The following is a 22,475-nucleotide window of genomic DNA, read 5'->3' on the forward strand; positions in this document are numbered from 1 at the left end:
CTTTGTTCAGTTAGGTACAACACGGCAACTTGCATTACACTTGTTATAATGTGGAAGACTCAGGAGTTACTAAACAATGCTGACCTGAAGCCATCCATAGTCTAAGTCTTTTTGCAGCAAAATGAAAACTAACCTCAACTGCTGGGTGCCATCATTTGAAAAGGCAGCGAACAAATCACTGACTCTGTACTTCATGTGTTCTGACTGAAACAGAGGAACCTGCAGGCAGAATCTCAACCTTCAGCACTATCTTAAGAGAGAAATAGGGGCAAATCATAAGGAAAAGTCTAGTGCTTGGTCTAATTCTGCTAATGTACTAAATGAAACCCAAAATTAAGGGAATGGATCAGTGCTTCCTCATTTCTCCATCTACTGTAAAAACACAATCATTCACTGACTTCACTGGAAGTAAGATCTGTTCCTTGTACATCTTGCTCCAGCTTTAAGATGAGTTACTGTGTAAACTCCTGATTTCAATCTGAGTAGTAGCCATACTGTTCTTAAATGCATATCGAATTTTATCTGCATGGCTTCAATAATTTGGCACTACTCCTGCAAATACTGGGAGGCTGAGCTTATCTGAGGGTCCACGTTCATGCATGCAGAACTGCAGGCCTGTGACCTGCAGGTGTAAACTATAATATGTCAAATGTTTGCTAGTATTCTGTAGCTTAAGGCCCACCTAAGCAGGAAGAAAAACAGTAATCAGGACTGAATTTTGGCTTGGACTGTCTTCACAGGTTCTCCTGGGAGTGGGGTACAGGATTTGTGATAGAAAATCTGGAGTTTGGACAATTCTCATTTTCAGTTTTTAACTACTGCTGAGCACTTACTGCCTGTAATCTTTGGATGCAGGAGAGCTGGGAATGTCCTGGAAAACTATCCAAAAATACTACTGAATACTGCAGCTTAACCTGCCCTTCCACATAAAATGTTAGAATTGTGAAAAGCTAATTGAAAAATGTAAAGCCCTTTCACTCTTACAACTATAAAACTTGAAAACTATTCCTTAGATTAGGAGCAAACAGGCCACAAAACATATGCAACTCTTCAATAATCTACTTCATAGTTAAAAACAAAACAAACAAAAAACACAAACAGAAAGTCCAAAGAATGATTTAATATTTTCTGTACGAAAATGAATAGTATTGAAATTAGGATCCATTAGCCCTTTCTTAAATCTTCCAGATTTTCATGACATTGGATATGTTGAATGGCTAAAAACAGGTGTAGCCCTAGCAGCAAACCAATCCACCTGGTCCTTTTTGATCAAGATTTTCAAAAGGGACAAGTGACTTCAGTTGAAGTGAGTGCTTTCTGTAAATGAGCTCCTTCAAAGAATGAGGATTGCAGAAATCACTTGCACCTCTGAACACCTTTGCTTTAACAGCAGAATTAAAAATAAACCTGCTTCTGCTCCCTTTGCAAATCCAAGTTTGTAAGGTGCTTGAGAGTGTAAATCCAGGAAGGGCTGCTGCCACCAGTACTTGGACTGTATCTACAACATGCAGTACAGAGCTGAATCTGAAAGGCAACTGTATGTAGTTGGATTATGAGACCTATTTTACTTAACAATGTAGACTTCTGATCAACAGTTAAAGAAAATCCCTGCTGAGTTTTCAAGAAATAAAAAGCGATTAGTAACTTGTGACAGGGAGAGATGCAGATGAGTACAAAGGTGGGAGGTAATCACTCCAGATGCTAGACTCTTACAACCAAGAAGTTGCAGGGCGTGCAGTTTTCTGCTATTCTGAAGTCTTCTTTCCAAATACACACCCATGTTGTATTTAAAAAGACAGTTAAAATCCAACCAACCAACCAAATCCTACTTATGCCACTTAAGCAGCGAACACTTGGGTAACATAATACCAAATGTACGACCAGAATTAACCCTGTATATGGCCATTAGGCACATGGCAAGAGATCACAGCCACCAGACAGTTCAAGGTTTCTCCAGTTGCTGTTTCCAGTGGCACAGGTCTGTAATTTCAAATGAGACTGATAGACTTGAGAGCAAAAAAATCAATGATACCCACTTGGAAAAGGGAGCTATCCCTGTGCAAACAGTAACAAATGCAATACACCTACCCTCTCCTCAAGACTGTATTTAAAATAACTAAACTGGTCCAACCCTGCTTGACAGCAAGTGGTGATACCGCTCAGGGTGATTTTGCTATCTATTAAAATGATAACTTAAGAAAATGAAAACAAAACCTGAGAGAAGGCTGTCCCACCTGGGCCTGTTCCAGTACTAGCTAGCAATCCATATGCCCTTGGACAGGTGACTATTTGGTCCTGTAATCAAAATTCTGGGTATTTTGACAATAGAAATACCTTGATCAGACACTCTCTGTCGCTTCTAGGCCTTCTGGTCATTGGTGGAGTGCTGAGCATTTAAAGAGACGCTGTCAAGCGTGCCTATTCGTCTTTGCCAACAATCCCATGACAATTGCTTCAGAATTTGGGTATGTGGCAGTCTCTTTTCCAGCCATCTGTTTCCCTACCCCACATCTCTGGTTCAAAGTTTTTTCCTCCACTTTTGTAACTGGCATGAAGGTCACAGAAAAGAAAATGGTAGGGACAAATGTCGAGTAAGTTTTTCAGAGGGCTTGACTTTTAGGACTACCTCTCAAAAGTCCCCTTTTAAAAAAAGACACCAAAGCAAACAGGATTGTGTCTAACTAACTTCTACAAAATTGCTGGTTTCACAGAAGGAGGAAAATATGGCTACTGTGCTACTCAGCATTAGGGTGAAGCACCATCTAAATTCCAGTAAAGTTAGGGATTTCACCTAGCTCATATCAGCAAGCACACCCCCATCCTTCTACAACGTCCTTGCTGTCAAGCTTGATGCTATCAGTATTCTTCTCACTGAACATAGGGCCTCCATGCCTCATCATGAGCTCTGTGGCCATCTTCACAAAAGCCTCCTCCACGTTGCTGGAGTCTTTTGCAGAGGTCTCTATGGCACAGATGATATTATCGTAGCGTTCAGCCAGATTCTGAGCTTCTTCCAGCTGAACCTCTCGAAGGTCACTTAGGTCAGACTTATTTCCTGGAAGAAAAATAAAAACAGAGAAATTTATAATGACTATTTGTGCCAGGGCACAAGGTTCTCATATTTTCCAGAAACTTCCATTCTTGGAGATTCTCAAAATCCAACTGAAAAGGCCCTGACCAACCTGACGTCGGCCTTGCCTTGAGTAGGAGGTTGGACTAAATCATGTATTTCTGTGTGATTCATACGGAGAACAGAAAAAGTCAGAGAGCAACTGGAGAGCAACAGCTGTAGACTGTAAAGAAGGAAATATCAATGCTAAAACCATTCTGTGAGGAAAGACAAGGAAGACAATGTGAAAACAACAGCAGTCTTCTGGCTCCCAGGGAAGCCTAGAACACTGAAGGTGCACTAGCAGGTCTGCAAGCCCTGAGAACGGTGTCCCACTCAGAAACATTGGGGCTGGGAGGCAGAATTTCCAAGAGAACTGGTGAATTCTGGCTGCCCTGAAGTCCTTCCAAAGTCCATGAAGTCTGTGGGTGTCCCAGTCCCCTAAAACAAGTCTGCTCGATACCATGGAGCTTCCTGCCCCTAAAACCGTACGGTTCTGATCACCGGAACAGCTCCATAGCAGCTCTGCCTCAAAACCTGGAAATCCTGGGTACCCAGTCCTCCACAAAGTGAGCGCAAAGCGTGGCTTCCAAGCTGGCTTCTGACACAAAGCTGCCTAATTCTTAACAGAACTTCACTCAGGCAGATAGGCATCTTAAAAACATTTGTCTCATGCATCAGCATTTCCTGATTAAAAAATAAAAAACTTGGAAAATTTTCAATCAGCTCTATTACATACATCTTAACTGCAAGCAAAGCCAAAACATTTAACCACCTGAATGAGTACTGCAACTACGTACATCACACAGTACCCTGTAGTGCTGCTATTCAAATTTTCATTCCGAGACTTGAACTTACCAATCAGTAACTGTACTATGTTGGAGCCAGCATACTTTCTCACATCCTCGATCCAGCGAGGAATGGACAAGAAAGAGCCTCTCTTGCTGATATCATAGGCCAGGATTGCTCCGTTGGCGCTGCGGTAATAACTCTGCGTGATAGTGCGGAATCTCTCCTGGCCAGCTGTGTCCCAGATCTGCAACTAAATAAAACAAAGCATGCAATGAGATACTGGCAGTAAAGGTTCAGTATATATTATGTTTTCTTGAATCAAAAGCTAGGACTTGATTTAATAACCTTGTTATAATAACCTTATCCCCCTTATAGGTAATACATAGTGGCATTACGTTTTCTAGTCCTTTGATCATGATTTAAGGACAGCAATATACACTGGAGAACTCTTTTTTTGCTTTTGGCTGCTTAAATTTCTATTTGCATTGAGATGTTTTGGCGAGCTGGAGACAAGCTCTGATGCGTCCTTCTGTGGCAGATTATGAAGTTATCACTTTGGTGTGCCCAGCCCTACCCCTGTCACTTTCTCTAGCAGAGTTATGAAAACAAGACCAGAGCCAAAACACTCCAGTTCATCTTCTGGTGTGTTACTGAAACTACAGGTGGCCTTTCACTGGCACGCTGGCTGAGGTACTGAGGGAGTCTTGCCAGGTCTGCTAACAGAGGCAGTAACAACTGAAGTAGGCGGCGGTTGTATCACGTGAGAGCACCAAGGTTGTTTGATAAGGAAATAAGAGACAAATAAAACTATATATATAGAATACATAAAATCTATAAAAGAAGGCGTAAAAGAATGTATAAAAGAAATGCCAACATCTCTAGGTTCCAACAGTTGGTCAAACATTTAGACTCTGAAGTCTCCTGAGAGCTTTTAGGTGCAAGAACAGACTGCATCTGGGAAGGAAGAAGAAATGCCCAGCTCATGTACTTTTGCCTACATCTAGGTGCATAACAGCTCTGAGTTTAGTATCAGGTTTTAAGTTCCCAGTACCAGATGTTCCAGAGGAAGATGCCAAATACTTGAGAGTGGACAAACACAATATCCTGTTAGTAGGGAAAATTTCTTTTCAAATCCTGTTGTTTTGCAGGTTGTCTGATGTCCTGGAACATGATGGTTTATGTCGCAGGAGCTTCTAATCTAAAGTACCTGCAGATGTTCTCATTCTCCATACAAATCACTAATCCGTTCTGAATCCTTCACAGCTCTTGGCTTCAATATATCCTAATAATGAAGCCAAAGACTTTTATTTATAATTTTACATTTTCCGTCCTTCTATTTCACTTTGCTTTTTTTTCCCGTTCTTTTCCCAAATGATAAATGAGAGACCATTTGTGTGTACAATTCAGTACATTCTGCATCTCCTCTTAAATGAGACAGGACATAAGCACACATTCTTTGGTGTTTTAATCTTTCCATATTGTGGATGTGCTACTTATTTGTTTCCCTCTCTCCGAATCTCTTTCCTATAAAGATCTGACTACAACTTAACTTCAGTGATGTTTTATACCAAATAATACAGAACCATTTCCATTTATTTCTTCTGCACATTAGTATTTTGTTTCCATGATCTGACTCTGCTGCATGTTTGAGCAGAAACTTTCACTTTGAAAAAGGCTGTAGAGATCAAATCGCTTTCCTGTGCTAACTAGCATTTAGATCCCAAATAATGTATGTACAGCTTAAAACGAATCAGTCCAATGAAAAAAGTACTTCTTAACAGTTTTCTCAGCAAAGGAGAAGGGACTGTAATGGACTCAGAAAACAGGAAACAACAAAACAATGCTTATTAATGGAACAGTTAATTATCTAGAACAGACAATAATTACTGAGACTAGGAAGTTAATAGCAGGCTTTTGATGCTCTCTGCACTCAAGCCTCCCACTAGACCTTTGTGTCCTTTATGCAGTTTTAAATCTCAGCATTTGGTTAGGTCAAGTGCAAAATAAAGCTAATGGTGATTACTCAACTCCTGGGACAGGTCTGAGATACTGTGCATATAGAAGATTTATATAATTTTTAAATTTAAAAAATATTTAAGCTTACACTTTTCTCATGGAATAAAAAAAAAAAAAAAAAAAAAGTTTTACCTGTAGAGTGGCTGAGCAAGCTAGTCTTGGGCCTTATGCTTTACACTGGATTTTGAAAATCTGTATGAATGTACCTTCCATAAAATCACAGAATCACTGAAGTTGGGACAGATTTTGGTAGGTGACAAAGCCAACTGCCTGCTCAAAGTGAGATAAAATCTTAATTTGTCCAGGAGGACTTGCTCCATCATTTTCCCAAAGACCAAAATGAATCTGACCAGCTTGTAGTTCCTAGCATTTCTCACTCTTTCTGAAGATAAGTATAGTATTTGTATTTCTCTGGTCCTCCCAAATCTCCACAGGCTGTCAACAGTGATAGAGCAACCTCACAGTGACACCAGGAAGTTCTTACAGCACTCCCAGACATTTTTTACTCAAGTTTTTATGTCTGTGCATTCACAGGACTCAAAGTACAAAGTTGCTGAAGCCCTGAGCATCCTGCTGGGAACAGCACAGACCACAGACAGGCTTCACCTTCTGAGGAGCGCAGGCAGCAGTCTTCCTTCCAGGCAACATCCTCCGGGTAGGCTCTTTCCCTTGGAAGTTTAAAGTTCATGCTCCCTAATTGTCCCTTCTCTTTAAATGTACGGACTCAGAATCATTTAGCTTTTTACAAGATCTTCAGTTTGTTGTGGTTTTGCTTTCAATGCTGAGACTACAGCATGTGTTAGACTTGTCGTGTGACATAACCCACAAGCAGATACTTTGCAAACATAGATACCAAATGACACACCTGTTTGCCACTGCGCCCGTCACTTCTGCTGGCAGGAGCCAGGTGAGTGATCACTTTTTCAGGCGAAGTCAGTCAAATAAGGACATGGTTTAATGACTTGCTTAAGCAAAACTAAGGCCACACTGTCATCAGAAACTTGCCGTCCCAGCTGCATGTCCTTATGTCCTTGTCCTCTCTCTGCACGGAAACTAGGAACTGTTAATTTGATTCACTGTACACCTTCATTCACAGATTTAACTGAAAAATATGGATTTTTCTTTTGTTTGAAGAGTTAGCACTAATTACACAGCCATTCGGTACTGAAAGCATGCAGGTTGCACCTTCCTGGGGCAACTACCCTTTACAGCAATGGCAAAACCATCTTGGACCAATCCCAAATACACCTGTTCAGCTTAACTTGTTGCTGCTGGGTGTGAACCAATCCAATAACCTTATCTCTCCACTAAACTATTTACAAGCATGTAACTCTTGACAAGAAACAGCAATTGCAAATTCTTTGAAAAAAATATAGGCTCGGTATTTCTCATTTAAAAGTTCCTTAGTAAAGTTAGATGTAAATACCAAAACAATGCCAAATAAACTGTACTAGCCACAGGTTGCAAAAATAGATATAAATGTGTCATATACTGCATATGTGATATGAGGTTCTTAAGTATTTATCTCTGCAATTTAAGTGCTTGAGCTTTATAAATAATGTGATGAAATGCCACATGTCACTTAGCAACTTTAACTGTTTTTAAGCAATTCCCGGTTTTGTAATCACCTTGGCAGCAGCTCTGCTGTAAGAAAGACAACGAGAAGTTGGATTGCTGGAGAATTGTGTTAAATTCAACTGAGGACCCTGAGAGAACATACCTATGAAATGAGAGAGTGGTAGGAGGCTTTTAGGGAGACCATCTCCAGTAACCAACAAAGACAGGATAGAGAACAGATAAGCACCCATTGTTCAGAAGGCCAGCACAGAATACCCTAAGTGAACTAAGACAAGAAGCTACCTTTCTTGTGCTAGTTGTTTCACTATTGAATGCCCATTTTACTACAGAAGCTGGTTATTTTGGTCTGCTTTTAGCTTTGAAATTTTTGGACACCAGAGCTCTTAGCACTGGCTGGTACTGAATAGCAAAGTGCTAAACCTGCTATTAACTCCTGTACGATTTTTCAGGACCGTACAATCACTGTGGAATCAAAGCTTTCCGTGAGTACATTAGACAAAGTCTTGAACGTTTTTTGTACTTGTTTTTTCTTCTTTTCTTGTTGGAAAGGAGCATGCACAGAATATATGTCATTCATTCCGTGCAGTGATGTGGGCTGGGGACTGACTGTCTGTGGAGCAGTTGTGCTGAAAAGGCCCTGGGGGCTTTGCAGACAGCAAGCTGAGCTGGCGCCAGCAGCGTGCCCAGGCAGCAAAGGAGGCTGGCAGCATCCTGAGCTGTATGGACAGCAGCAAAGCCAGTAGATCAAGAAAGGTGATTATTCCTTTACTCAGCACATACTAGATCTCAACTAAAATATGGTGTCCAGTTTTGGATCCCCAGCACAGGAAACACATTAAAGAACTAGAGCAAGTTGAGTGGAAGGCTTTCAAGATAGTCAGATAACGGGACTACATACTCTGTGAGAAGAGGTTGAGGGAACCAGGCTTATTTGGCATGTGAATGGGACTGAGGTCACCTATTAGCTGCTGTCCAGTACCGATGGGGAGGCCATCAAGAAGCCTGAGCGAGGCTCTTCACAGTGGCACACGGTGGAAGGATGAGAGACAGCAGACAAAGATTGAACCAGGAAATATTTCAACTTGATGTGAAGAACAGATTTTTCACCATGAGGACAGTGGAGCACGTTGTCCAGAGGTTTTGCAGTCTCCATCCCTGGAGGTTTTCAAGGCCAGACTGGATAATGCCCTAAGCAACCTGGTCTGTTCTCCCAGCTGACTGGTTCAAGTAGGAGGTTGGATGGAGACCTGAAGTCCTTTCAACCTGAAATACTCTGTGATTCTATGGCTTTATATTTAAAAATATGTATATATCCGCATGAAAAGTAAGTAATTGCAGGCTATCATGTTTGAGAAAGCAAGTTCAAAGAGGCGTGCTTCAAAGAGGGTTGGCACTGTCAGCTCTCATGATCTGAGAGCACATGCATAGGATCCCTGTACAGCTGCTGAGAAAACGCTAGGCAAAAATATATGTAAGCATTCCATATATTTGTATGTGTCCATGCTTGTTGGATGGCCATGAATGGTAAAAGAAGCCAAATATTTTGTGGGCACTTTGGATTTTGTGTGCATACACCAATAGTTTTCAGATTTTATAGTATCTGAACAGTTTATTTCATCCATCAGTGTGCGCAGGTCTCATAACTCTGAACCAAGTCTGCATGGTGCTGTGGAACTGAACATAGACAGCCATTTATGAGATCTGTGCAATTACTTCGCCAACCTGGTTGTGTGATGACTCTTCAGAAGTGTGTTGCCTTAACTAACAAGCACACACATTCACAGTATGTGAGGAGGGAGGACAGGGAAGCCACATGTAGCTACCAAACTCCAGCAAATCATACATGCCCTTAAACCAGAAGGTGGTGAGATGTAAGATGGTTCTCTGGCAGGTCGGTCTTGGTTGTCTGATCAGGCTCAAAGAAAAAGTTTCAACCACAGAAATTGACAGTGTTGAAAATGGTGAGTGACAGACTGACCAGAGAGCATGGAAAATGAGTATTATCAAATGTTTTCATGCAGACTCACTCATCTTGCATTGATAAACATAGCTTATCGAAGGTTAATGCTTAACAAATGGCCTCGAGATAATTGAAAAAGTTTCTCCCCCTCCCTCACTTCCTACATAATTTATTAAATACTTTCCTGATTCTTCTAGAGAAGCACGGAAGTTCAGGTCTACCTTTGTTGGTGAAGCAGTATTAATCACTAAGCATATTCTGTAGCTGATCACTTCCATTATAAAGATAAAAATGTCACTCTTGTACTATGGATTCTTCAAACTAGAGCAGCTTTGATAGAACTCCCATGAATTGAAATTGTGGACGCAAAGACTCTGCTAAATAATTCCAAACCAACTGACCATCCTGCCATCTCAAATGGCAAACAATAATATACATTTCGGCACACTGGCAAATCACAACACTGACTCCTAAAAAGCCTTACTGAAAAGATCTTACAACTTGATCTATACAACCTTTGCCAAAAGCAACAAAACCAAGCTCTGGAAAGCAGTGTAAGTAACGTTCATAGACAGAACAGTTCAGATAAACTGATCCGTTTGATTGTTTCCTCTACAAAATTCTCTGAGAATAAGGAATCCCTGTTTGCTGAGAATTCAGCATTCTTGTTCGATCTCTTGTTCTGAGCGTCAAAGTAGTTGACAAGAGAGCTACACTTTCCTCTAGATATCAAAGATCACTGCTTCCATGTAATAACCAATTGCATTATTTGTGTTTGCTTAGCAATGTTGATAAACATAACTTTGTTTTCTTTTTCTTCCTTTTGTTTTCCTTTTATTCCTGTCTTTTTTTTTTTTGGTCTTTTCCCCCAAATACATGTATTTTTTATTTTTCTCCCTTTTACCTTATCTGATACGATTCATGATAAATTTGGGGTTTGTTTGGAGTTGACCTTCCAATCAGTCCAGAATCGTGACAGCTAACAAATCATAATTTTATATTACTTGCGATTTGGCCAGGTAATGAAAGACACATTACATTCTGAAAATAATATATTTACAGCCATGAAGCCTGAATAAAAGCCCAGAACCTTAATATCATAAGGGCTCAGAAAGCTTGTAAATTAAGAAGTGCAGTGGTACATAAAGAAATAATTGTTATAAAAGGAATGCGTTTGTTTTCAAAGGTTCTCCCCTGCCACTTTCTTAAAGATATGGTAAGAGAAAGAAAAATAATACCATAAACAAAAAAGTCACTGTATGTAAAACAATATAAAATAGCATCATAAAGTAGACATTAGAGATACCCTATAAATTTATCAGTTCACAAGGATGCTCATGAAAATAAAAGGAATTTTGTTATTATTACTTGCTACAAGTCACAGACTTGGACTCAGGAATGTCCTTGCTTATAATTATGTAAAATCTTAGTTACATGGTTTTATAAATATCTTTTCCTACAGTGATAGAACAGTTAGGAAACTGTTTTGTTCTGTTTGCCAGATTCTTTCTATTGCTCAAAGAATATGGAATTATTTTATCAATAGGACTTTACTCGCTATGCATTAAGTCAACAACCACGACTTTTGGGAACCGCAGTCTCTGTCCTGTAGGACTAAGTCTGCTACACAGGAGATAAGAGTGTAACACCACAACTGCAACCTGATAAACAGCATATACGAGAGCATTTGTTGTTAGTGATGATAAACTGCAGATATTTCATAGAGCTGAAGGGGAACAATTCTGGATACATGCTGGTCAGAAACTGCCTTTGTGACAAAATCAAGGTGGTCATCACCAGTAGCTCTGACATTCAAGTTCCATTAAAACCCAGCCTGCCAGATCTGCCACATCCCTGCATGGCTCCCTCTTAGCCCCATTGCCTCCAAGAGCCCGTGGCTCAGAGAAGCCTGTCCCACTGACCAGTGGCTCGTGCAATCCTACCGGTCAGAATTTCAAATTGCAGTTGGAAATCTGAAAGAAAGAACAACAAGAGAAACAGATTGGATGGCACAGAGTTTACTTGTTCTTCCCCTCTGTTAGTGGTAAATCTCTGCAAATCTACGTTAGCACATATTGGGCATGCTTGCACTGCCAGTGCTTTATGTTTTATTACTCTAGAGAAAGCTGCTGTTATGAGGACTGTCCATGAATGGCTCCTTTCTCCAGCAGTAACCTCCCTTTGCGTATGACGCTTAGTCAGCTTTCAGTAGCTGCTGCAGCAGTTGTGTATGAAATGTCATTTGAGACATGTGGAAGACTACAGCTTTAAGATGCAAGGAAAGATTTACTTGAGTTAAAAATAAAAACAGAAAACCACAAGTTATTTGCAGAATCTTCACCTTTACTCCCCCAAGATGCTTCTTTTCCCCTCTCCAACAAAAATGCATCAAAATTAAGTTAGACTGAAAATCCTTGTGCTCCAAATGTTGCAGAAACATATAACTGTAATGAAAACATTGACAGTTTTACATAGAAAGAGACAGTAACACAATTAACCTTAAAAAGTTTGTACGAATCTCAAAATAAGCATCTGATTCATACTTACTCAGTTATGTTGTAATACTATCCTTACCCTGTCTAAAAATGAAGCGCAGGCCACTGGGGATGTGGAGCAAGTAGTGTTCAAATGCTCCTTGGGACTTTTTTGGTCTTTTTTGGACTTTTCTGTTGGTCTGAAAGAACTTTTAAAGATGATCCAGTTACAAAAACTGGATTTTTCTCATTCTTGCACCATTTGCTAAGCACAAAACAAGCCTTCTCATTCGTTATGAAGAATCTTGTCTTGACTAGTGTAAATCCATAATGAAGCTGGAGCAGCGCTGGGAAATTGCCTGGCATGTGTTTGTAAGGATCTTAACGGTAAAGCAAATTTTATTTGAGACACATCCTGAATGCATCATGATTTGAGGAAGCCCAGTTAACAATTCATCTGAAACACTTCTAAGCAAGTATTCCTCACGTGACTGACACAGCGAGAAACAGCGCTTCCAGAGCACATGTACAGGCTTGTTTACTACCTGGTTAGGGTATGATCTGTTCAGATAGCTGCAGTGCTTTTCCTAGAAGCAGTATAAGCTACACCAAAATCAAACCTGGACAATGTGTCAGCCATACACACCTGATCGTACCGATCTGCCTACGTTGTAAGGGAGCCCACAAAAGTGTAATAAAATGCCTCCTGATTTTCTATTCCCTATAACGTGCTGAACAAACCCGCTGAGATTAAATGCACTGCTCGAAATCTCAGTCCAAATGGAAAAGCCTGACTGGAATATAAACTTCACACACAATGCACACCTTAAGAGACCAAACAAACAAAAAAACACCCTCCAAGAGAATGTTTTTATATTCTAGCTGTGGTACTGACTCAGCAGCCAACAAAAATAACTACAAGGTATATCATTAGCAGCAGCATTAGATTAACTTGTTTCAACTAATGTTTAAAGTACTCTTCTTCAATCTGGGCATCCCTCATTTTTTACATGGAAGTACAGGATAATCTAAAACAAAAGGAAGGCTCATGAGGCTTGCATCTTCTTGTTTGCCATTTGTAAAATACTGGGAAATAATCCACAGGTTTCATTACACTCAAGCCTCAGTATTGAGGATATGAGAAAGCACACCTGGGAGATTCTGCCCTGGGCTAGTCCTGCCCTTGTCCTGAAGTGCCTAGCTGAGCCCCCTGGCAGCAGGATCAGACACATTTGTCACTTTGTGTGTGCCTGGCATTTAAATTGCGCCAGGTTTCAATCTTAAAGGAGAAATCCCACCTCTAACTGCTCTCTTGCTGGAAAGCACAGAAGAGAAAGTAATAGCATGAGCTGAGATTCCTTTCCAACAGCTAACCTCAGCTAACCCCATACACAAAAGGAAAAGGTAAGATACTACAAAGAAAGCAAACACCTTTCTAGGTGTGGAACTTGTAATCCTCTTCCTCTCCTGAGAGGTGAGCTTTTATTTCTTCCACTTTCTGCAACTTTCTCTGCTTAATATTCTGCTCACCTAAGTTAATTTATAAGGAAAAGACAACAGAGGACTTCGGCCCCTACTTTGATAAATGCAGTCCAAAATTTAGCTGCAATTATTGTGTTTTGTTATCACCTTTCCTCCAAAAGCTTTTCAGTTTTATGATCTTTCCTGGGCAGGGGCTGAATTAAGTTATTTTTAGTCCCAGTGGGAGTAAGTAAAGATAGCTGCACGGCTTCACTGTGGAGGGGACTGGCGAAGGGCTTTCTGCCAGCAGCCCCCTACAAGCTGCCGGCTGCTCCAGCCTTGCCTTCACACTGCCTGATGGTGCCCCTGTGCTCAGAGGCCATGCCCACTGCATGGAACTTGTGCCACAGAGACTGGGCATAAAAATCACGATATGTACATACGGATGTATCCAGATATATGAAATCCTTTTTCTAACCCTAACAATTTCCTCCAGCATGAGAAAAGCAGAAGCCAGATTTAGGGTCGATTTGTTCAGATCTGAGAGCCGCAGCAGCTGCACTTTCTAAGACCCCCCTCAAGAAGCTCCTTAATGCGAGCTGTCGGGGTGGCTCCGCTGCCAAGCGCTCCCCGGCCCCTCCGAGCCCGCCAGCCCCAGCGCCCCGCCGGGCACGCAGCCGGGCTCCGACCCCGGCCCGAACCCCGGCAGCAGCGGCGGGCCGGGAGGAGCTTCAGGGCTCTGCCCCTGCCGGGAAACAGCCGGGGAGGAGCGGGGCAGCGGGCCGGGCCGGGCCGGGCCGTGCTGTGCTGGGCTGGGCTGTGCCGGGCCCGGCTCCTCGCCGGCCCCTGGGGGCTGCGCGGCCGGGGGGGGCCGTGGGGGGCGCTGGGGCCGCCGCTCACCTTCATCCGCTTGCCCTGGATCTCCAGGCTCTTCATGGTGAAGTCCACGCCGATGGTGCTGCCCTGGCGCTCGGCGAAGGCCCCGGTTTTGAAGCGCTGCACCAGGCAGGTCTTGCCCACGCTGGCGTCCCCGATGAGCACCAGCTTGAAGAGGAAGTCGTAGCCCTCCTCCGGGTCGGCCCCGCCGCCGCCACCGGGCCCCGCGGGCGCCGCCGGCCCGGGCATGGCGCCGCCGCCCCCGGCCCTGCCGCCCGCCGCCCGCCCCGCCGCGCTCTGCGCCGAGCCGCCGCCCCCCGCCGGGCCGAGCCGGGGCCCGGGGCCCGCCCCCCGCCGCCTCCCCTCCGCCTCCGCCCGCCCCCCGCGGGCCCTCCCCCGGGAGCCCCGCGGGCCGGGCCGGCCCTCGCTGGTGGCGGCACAATGCCCGCGGGGCGCGGCCCTGCCGCGGGGCCGCTCCTCCTCCTCCTCCTCCTCCTCCTCCTCCTCCTCGCCGCCGGCCCCGGGTGTGCGGTCGGTGTTACCCCCGGCGGAGCGGCGCTGTCCCGATCGGTGCTGGCCGCGGTGCGTTGCCCCCGCCGACACGCCGCAGTGAGCAGGTGCAGGGGCACCGCGCAGCCACCCAGGAGGTGCAGCTCGCTCCTCTCGCTGGGCTGTTCATTTTTAGGTCTGAGGCAGGGTGTGGTTTGTTTCCAGAGTCGCAGCCCAAGGCTCAGGGCTATGTTTTTTCAGCCTGGCGAGGTGCTGCGCTGCTCTGACACAGCGGCGTTGTCGGCGTGGTGCTACGTGTCCTGCATCGGGCAGTGTGCGTGTGCTAACATTGCACCACAGCACGGTGTGTGTGTTGGCAGAAATGTATCAGCAGTCCGGGATTGTGCTTTAACCTCTGCCTACGTAATCTGCAGAACGAGCTGCTCTTTAATAGATACTCGTTCAGATTACGTGCTGAGTCAAGATGCTAATAAAAATCGGCTTTACTAATAAATACTTTGACACAGCACGTCTTGCCAGTGTGCTCTTTGTAAAAGTGATTTGCTAATTTCCATCCTCAGTATGAAACGACAAAACTGTGAAATGGAACAATTGAATAATGGCATTTCTGAAAGCAAGAGTTAAATTTTCCCATAGGTAGCTGTGCAGGAGGAGGACTGGCTTTGTGACTGAGCCAGCACAGGCCAACCAGACCAGCTTGTTTTTGAATTATGATGAATCAGTGGATTTGGGGGTGGGTTTGTTATGTTTCCTATTCATGTCTCTCTATATATTTTTGGTGATCCATGGTAACTTTCCAGCAAGAGCAGACTCATGAGTACTTGGGCTGGGAAAATGGTTGTTTCTGGTAGTCTGAAACTGTGAATTATGCCGGCCGCTGAATTCTAGAAGGAATGATGAACCAGGACAGAAAGTGTTAAAGAGGAAATAAGATCGCTGAGCATATGCTGTCATGCTAATAAGCACTTTCAAAGTTTTCGGTTTCTGAGCCAAGCACATCAGAGAACTTAGATTATTTAGGAGAAAACAGTTCTAGAGATGTTAGTCTTAATACTTAGAATTAACTGCATGGTCTCATTTTAGTGGAAAGATAAAGGTACTACTTCCATGAAGATAGTTACACAACCAGGTATTCCGCTATCCTTGCTGTAAATCATTACATCTTCTTTGCATTAATGGTCATTGTTGCTTCTTATCTTCATTAGCTTTTAAAGCAATTAAAACAAGGAATTCCTCAAATGTAATGTGCTGACTTATGTTTTCTGTTGCTACACGTGTGAGGGATCTTTCATTCCTTCAAGTTGTGAAAACTGCATAGGATGGTTTGAATGCTGAAATGCTGGTCTTTGGCTAGTTCCCAGACTCCGCTGGGGATCAACACCTGTTTCATGGAAAGCTAAGGAAAACCAGCATGGGTTTGAGTCCATTTCTCTTTATCTGCCTGTACTTGAGTCATCCATCAGACAAGAGCAATGACAGAAAACAGTATCAGAACATGGCAGAAGGACCCCTGTACTTTTCATAGCTAATCCCTCAGCTAATTCAGTCCAACAAGAAGTTCGATTTTTCAGGTCTAATAAAGAGGTTGGTCTGCAAAACCTTTGCTGTAGGTGTAAGCTTGCTTGCAATTTCCACATTTGATAGCGGAATTCAGTTGGTGAGACTGTATAATATTTCAAAGCAGCTGCTTGAGATTTGAAGTTACAAAACAAACTATTTTCTGACCATCTAAATGAATCTGTATGGTGACCTTATATCAAACACTGGGTAGGGGTAGGGGGAACAGGGATGAGTCCTAAAATCTGACCCAGTCTTCTGCAGCACAGTTTGAAGGAGCAGCAGGGAAGGGTTCAAAGAGCATTGTGTAACTATGCAATGACTTACTGAGTTTACAGACTCCTGTAATTCTAGAAAGTAGCAAGCATTCATTCTTAATACCTTCCAGTAGGGATACATAACAATTGCCAAAATTGCTCATGAAAACCAAGATAACTGGAATTATAGCTTTGGTTGGTATGTTGTTTATACTTTGTTCCAAGATAAACTTTTCAATGGAGTTCAACCTTTCCTTCTTGCATTTATAATGGAGGGACATTGCTTATGTGTTAACACTCCTTAGGAGGTACCAACTTCGGTTGGTCAGGCTTTGGTTAAAAGAATGTTTGAGCATCTCTCTTTCTTGGCAGCTTTATAGCCAGCCAATTTTATAGCTGAGTCAGCATGGATGGATTGATTTCTTGAAGACATGAGAAGCAATGAAATATTGTACTTTCTGGTATAAGCAGTATCTGCTAAATAGTTACATATTTAATTTTATAATAATAGACATAATAAATATAGGTTATGAAATAAAAACTACTTGTTGCTTTCTTAAAGCCAAAAACTCCTGTTCCCATACTCACCATTGCCTGACATGGCCCCATACTTTTGATGCATACATTTTGATTGTTCATATTAAATCATACATATTTTGTTACTCTTGAGCATATTTTCTTTATGAGGCCAAACTTCCTCTTCCCGTCTTGTAATAATTTTGTTACTGATATTACTTAAGATGAAATACTTTATTCTTTCAAACTTTATTGGTGTTTATAATCATGTGGGCTCTGGCTACGCACTTCTAGACAGTGTTTCAGGTTATCTCGGAGGTGTCTCAGATTTTGATTTACAGGTAGGGTTTTCTGAGTCTTCTGAGCAATGGGGCCTACAGCATTATGGGCTGTGTTCTTATACAAAAATGGATTGTTTTGAATCTTAGCCAGAAGAATTTTGTGATAATATACTGTTTAGTAATTTAGTAATTCAGTCTAAAATGAAGGAGATGCTAAATTAAACATATTTGTATCCAGAACTACTTCTCCTCCTTTTTTTTTTTTTTTTTTTTTTTTCCTTAAGTTTAGCAGTTTCTGGTGTTTGCCAGTTAAAATGTCAGTAGAATTACTTTTATTTAGTTTATTTTGTTAATGTTCTAAAGCCTTCCCCCCCCAAAAAAAAGAAAAATTTCCCCCCCAAAAAAAGAAAAATCTAGGAATGTTTTTAGACTGTTTAATATTAGCAAGAGAGACAAAATTTTGTTCTCTCTGTAATAGGATGGAGACCTTTTGATTTATTTGCAGAGGGACAAAACAAATGGTTATCTCGAGGACCGTCACTAGTCAGATATTCCTGCTATATGTGACAACCTCTGATTTTCCAAATCTGTGCCTGTATTGTAGGAGAAATAATTAGGGAACAGCATAGAGATAGACATCTCTTATGATTAATTGGGAAGCCCCACAGCTGAAGAATGTATTTCTCCTGGAGAGTCCTTTTGCCACACTACCATTTGTCCCCCAAAACTGCAGTGGTTCCAGCAGCAGGAAGACTCCTGGAGTCTTGAAAAATGATGCCTCATAGGCCTCATATCGGTAGTGGCCCATTCTAGAAGAAATTTTGCTTCTGCCTGGTGTTCTCTTACTGTAGTGGCAGCGAAACTGCCAAGTTGTAAGGAAGTTGCTAACCAACAAACAGGAAAGAGTTTGAGGTCTGAAACTCCTCCAGCCAAGGCTTTTTGATGTTCTCCTTGCAAGCCTGCAGAGCCTAACCTTGCTCTGAGAACAGGCTCCGTGTCTCCATGTGTGATTCCTAGCGATGAAGTAACTTCTGCTATGCAGCTGCTAGGCAGAGCGTACAACTTTGTCATATGTGATATGCTTGGCACCCAAAGCGAGCGTTGAATTTGCAATCAACCAAGCTTCAGAACAAGCTAGTGATAACAACATTTGATTGCCTTCACATGGTTTTTGAAGTTACTTGTTATGAGTATTGGAAGCCATAAGCTATTTCCAGTTCCTTTTGGGTGACTCAGTTGTCGAGAGTGGATTCATTGTCATTTGAAATACTGTATTCATGTACATAGCTTCATCGTCTGTACGAATGCAATGCAAATTCTCCTCCTCTTTCTTTCCAAAGGCTTTTATCAATCTTAGTCACCCATCCGTTTCCTTGTCTGTATTCAGAGTGTAAAAGAAGACTTGACATTTCAGAAACCACGCCAATTAATAGAAGAGATTTCTTAAAACACAGCTGTTAATCACAGTTTCAACCACCAAAGAGGTGCTGATGAAACTAAAAACTTTGGTTCCTCTCAGTCAGGTCCATTTGGCAAATCATCACAGAGCAGTCCCCTGATTGCTGCTATCTTTGCGTGGTTCCTTGAGTCATTCGTTTACCTGTTAGCATCTTGCCATTGTAGACTGGAGATGTATATTCAGGAATGCAGGGTAAGGGGAATAGGTGAAATCCCTTTGAACAGCGTGTGCTCTAACTAGTATTCCTCTTTTGTGTTCCGACCACAGCCAGAATCCTATAGAGCAGCTGCGTGCACATGTGCGTGGCTTTAGCAGTTGGCCTGTGGCTGCACACTCACAAAATGTTGCTTGAAGTGCTGAAGACTCAGTTAAGAACCACCTGGAAATCTGCACGGTTTGCTGACTTTTATTCTTTTAAGTGAGATTAATATAGTACCTGTAAGCATCATAAAAGCAGTTTTCTTGCAGTATCTGTACGTCTGTCTGAGATTTATCACAAGAGCTGGATTTCTTGGTAGTGGGTAGCTTTTCCTTTCCCTGGTACACGTTGCTGAGTGAGGTGGGGTGATTCTGCCATACATCCCTTAGGTAAAGATCTTCACAGTTCCTGAGTTGTTTTTCCAGAACTGATGCATTCAATTTAGAAACTAGTTTTATGAAAACTGCCCTCCTTGTATTTATTTTGTGTATTTGTTAACTGAATGTCATTGCTCCTCTTCTACTTAGCGATCTCTAATCGATTACCTTCTGAATTGTGTAAAGAGTGGCTGTGATACTTTCTCTCTTCTTCAACATATTTTCTGCCTGTATTTATGCTACATTTGGTACCCCTCCTATTTGAAATCTGAAATGTCCTCATGTTAATGTCATTTCCAAGTTAAATCTTGGTATATCGTAGCTTATTTCCTGAGAACTGATGCTTTGGGCTTTACCCTTGAGAAGATCTAGAATATATTCTATTATCAATTTTTGCTCTCTCTGAAACGCAGTCATCAAAGCCTCAGTTCAAGTGAGCTTGCCTGTTTTCCCAAATGTAGATGAGAGTTTTAATATAACGTGTTGGAAAATACAAATAAAATTGTCTTTCTGTTAATTCGAGTACCTTCTCATTTAATTCATCAATATCATAGATCATATAACAGTAAAAAAAAAAAAGCAAATTATTAAAAATACTGTATGTGATTCAACTGTGATTGTGTGCATGTGGTTTAACTTTTGCACGTTCTATTACACCTTTATTAAAAAGTGGACTGAAGGATACAACTTTTCGGTTTTTAGAATGTGCTAATTGACCAATTAGTGGCTAATGAAATTCTGCCTTAACAGGAATACTTAGAATGTCCTTCACAATTCCAAACATATGTTTTTAAGATTACAGGAAGTAGATCCTTTTTGACATAATTATTGCGTTATACTGGGGGAAGTAATGAGCCTGGCAGTTTTCACGATGTCATGATTCTGTCAGTACTCCCCAAACAATCTCGTAGTTTATTGCCTTGTGAATTTTCAGTTTATTACCTTGTAAATTCATTTGAATTTCCCTGGAACTTTTATCCTCCTCAAGTGAAAGGGTGATATTTCTATGGCAGAGAAATTCAATTGCTGGATTAATAATTTAATTGCTGATTCTAACTATAGATTGTAAAAATGGTGTTAGGAAAATAGGGCATTACTGTTTTTTTCAGCCTAAATTAAATATATGTATATATTTTACGTCTCACAAGTAGTAGCCTCATAGCCTCATCAATTCTTTTTTTTTTTTTTTTTTTTTTTTGGTCTGAGAGCAAGCGGGATTCATGATGACTTTATCCCCGTCACACAATGGTGCTGTGACTAAATTCAAACTGCAGTTATGTTTGTGCCAACTGCTGTCTTTGCAGATACAGTGGGGATTAGAACACGCAAAGTAACTTTGCATTGCGGTACAGAATATATTCAAGATCTGTTGTCTTAGTTATGCTGCCTCTAGAGGATTTAGACAAATATGGAGCAAGCAGATCTTGCATACGTAAAAGGAGAAAATCTGGTAATCATTCCTCCCCCCCCCCCCCCCAAGTGCAGAATGCTGATTTTGTTTTGATTTCTTAGACTGCAAATTGAGCATCATTTTGAATCACTAAACTGTAAGTATGAGAATGAAGAACAATCCCAGTTACCACTTGTTGATAGCTATGCGACCCCACTGATGGTCATAGACACACTGATGTGTATAAATACTTTGAAACAGAGGTGCAAAAGCAGTTCATGTCCACACATGACTGGTATAAAAACATTTCTAGTTTTGGAATATATGATGAATCTGCTGAGCATTTGGCAATTCTGCTACATTATTCAAAGAAGTCTAACTTCAGGTAGTAATACTAGATGGGATTCATCTCTGGAGTGAAACTAATTTCCCACTCAGATCAGTGAGCCTTTCCATTATATTTTTTATCAGACCAAGAATGGGAAAGATCAAAATGGTCACTTTGCTTGGAGTGTATTATACAAGGCTCTGCACTTCATATTCACTTAATCATTTGGAAATTCTTACCAAAATTAACCATTTTTTCAGTATCTTTTTAAAATTTATCATCAGCAGCAGACTGGCACAATTTAATCTCCCCTAAATGAGTGCAAGGCTTCTTGGTTGTTTTGTGTATATGCTGTAGGGGTTTGGAAATGATCGTATGTACTCTGCATACCATTGGAAGGAGGAGTCATTTCATACCTGAATGTACTTGGAAAAGGGCACAACACAAGGCCAGCTGCGTGTATCAAAAGAAGTATGCAGTTTGTGGTAACGCAGGTCGGAGACCTGGCCTCATAACTCCAGTAGTTTGTCTTCTGCTATTCTCTCACTCCTAATGAGAACTCAGCACCAGAGCACGCCTGCCCTTCCAGCTGTAATGGTGATGTGGTGTTCTGCTGATTTAGACAGCATGCTCACCTTGTTCATCTCAGTCTCTGTATTATTTGAGAATTGTTTCTACTCTTCTCAAAAGTTTTGATCTGGGAAAAGTCAATGGAATTAATTTCAATGTTTGAAGCTAAGATTTAGTCAGATATATGGTTTAGTTGAGCTCCAGAACCTAGTGAATCTTCTTGTGTGTTTCCATTGGATACACTATTAAAGCTGAAGTTGACCAGTGTTGTTACCTTGCTATTACACGTCATAGTTATCTAAGGAAAGCCTTACAGGTTTTGCTGAATTCTGCATGCAAAGTTTTGGCAAACCAAACTCCTAATTTGTATTGGATGGCCTGTGATGCAGGGAGATGCAACACTTCCTACAACTGTTTACATGCTGTAACTTTGTGTTGAAAAATAGAAATTTTAGTACTTTATTTGCCAAACTTAGTCCGTGTTGTAAATAAATCCTCACTAAAATTAAGAGGACACAAAAACATATATTAGTTAAGGTTAATAAGTGTCTTCCTCAATTGCATTAATTTGCGTGATAGGTACAGCTAATGTGGAAGCTTGGTTCCTTTATCAGCATTCTCAAGCTTTGAACATCGACTTCTTACTGTCATTAGTAGCTGAGACCCCTTTCAATACAGAAGCTGCATTTCAGCCTTGTGGCTTTATCGCTGCCTTTGCAGGTTCTGATTTCTAAGTGGTGGTGTCAGGCTGGCAAAGATAGTTTT

At 41.6% G+C, this 22,475-nt stretch overlaps 2 protein-coding genes across 2 annotated transcripts in view; one reads left to right on the forward strand and one right to left on the reverse strand.

Moving 5' to 3' along the window:
• Window positions 1-22,475, forward strand: part of CFAP92 (cilia and flagella associated protein 92 (putative)) — a 173,733-nt gene that overhangs the window by 9,230 nt on the left and 142,028 nt on the right. Inside the window, exon 2 of the mRNA XM_072044254.1 lies at window positions 6,452-6,572. The gene's annotated coding sequence lies outside the window, so the exon portion shown is untranslated. The remainder of the gene's footprint in view (window positions 1-6,451; window positions 6,573-22,475) is intronic.
• Window positions 1,101-14,572, reverse strand: RAB43 (RAB43, member RAS oncogene family). The gene is made up of 3 exons (XM_038185924.2): window positions 14,291-14,572; window positions 3,968-4,151; window positions 1,101-3,055 (listed from the first exon to the last, which is right to left on the reverse strand). The coding sequence occupies exons 1-3, from the start codon at window positions 14,513-14,515 to the stop codon at window positions 2,802-2,804; spliced, it is 663 nt and encodes a 220-aa protein (XP_038041852.2). The 5' UTR covers window positions 14,516-14,572; the 3' UTR covers window positions 1,101-2,801.

The sequence above is a fragment of the Anas platyrhynchos genome, chromosome 13 (assembly GCF_047663525.1).
Source record: "Anas platyrhynchos isolate ZD024472 breed Pekin duck chromosome 13, IASCAAS_PekinDuck_T2T, whole genome shotgun sequence".
Lineage (NCBI taxonomy): Eukaryota > Metazoa > Chordata > Aves > Anseriformes > Anatidae > Anas > Anas platyrhynchos.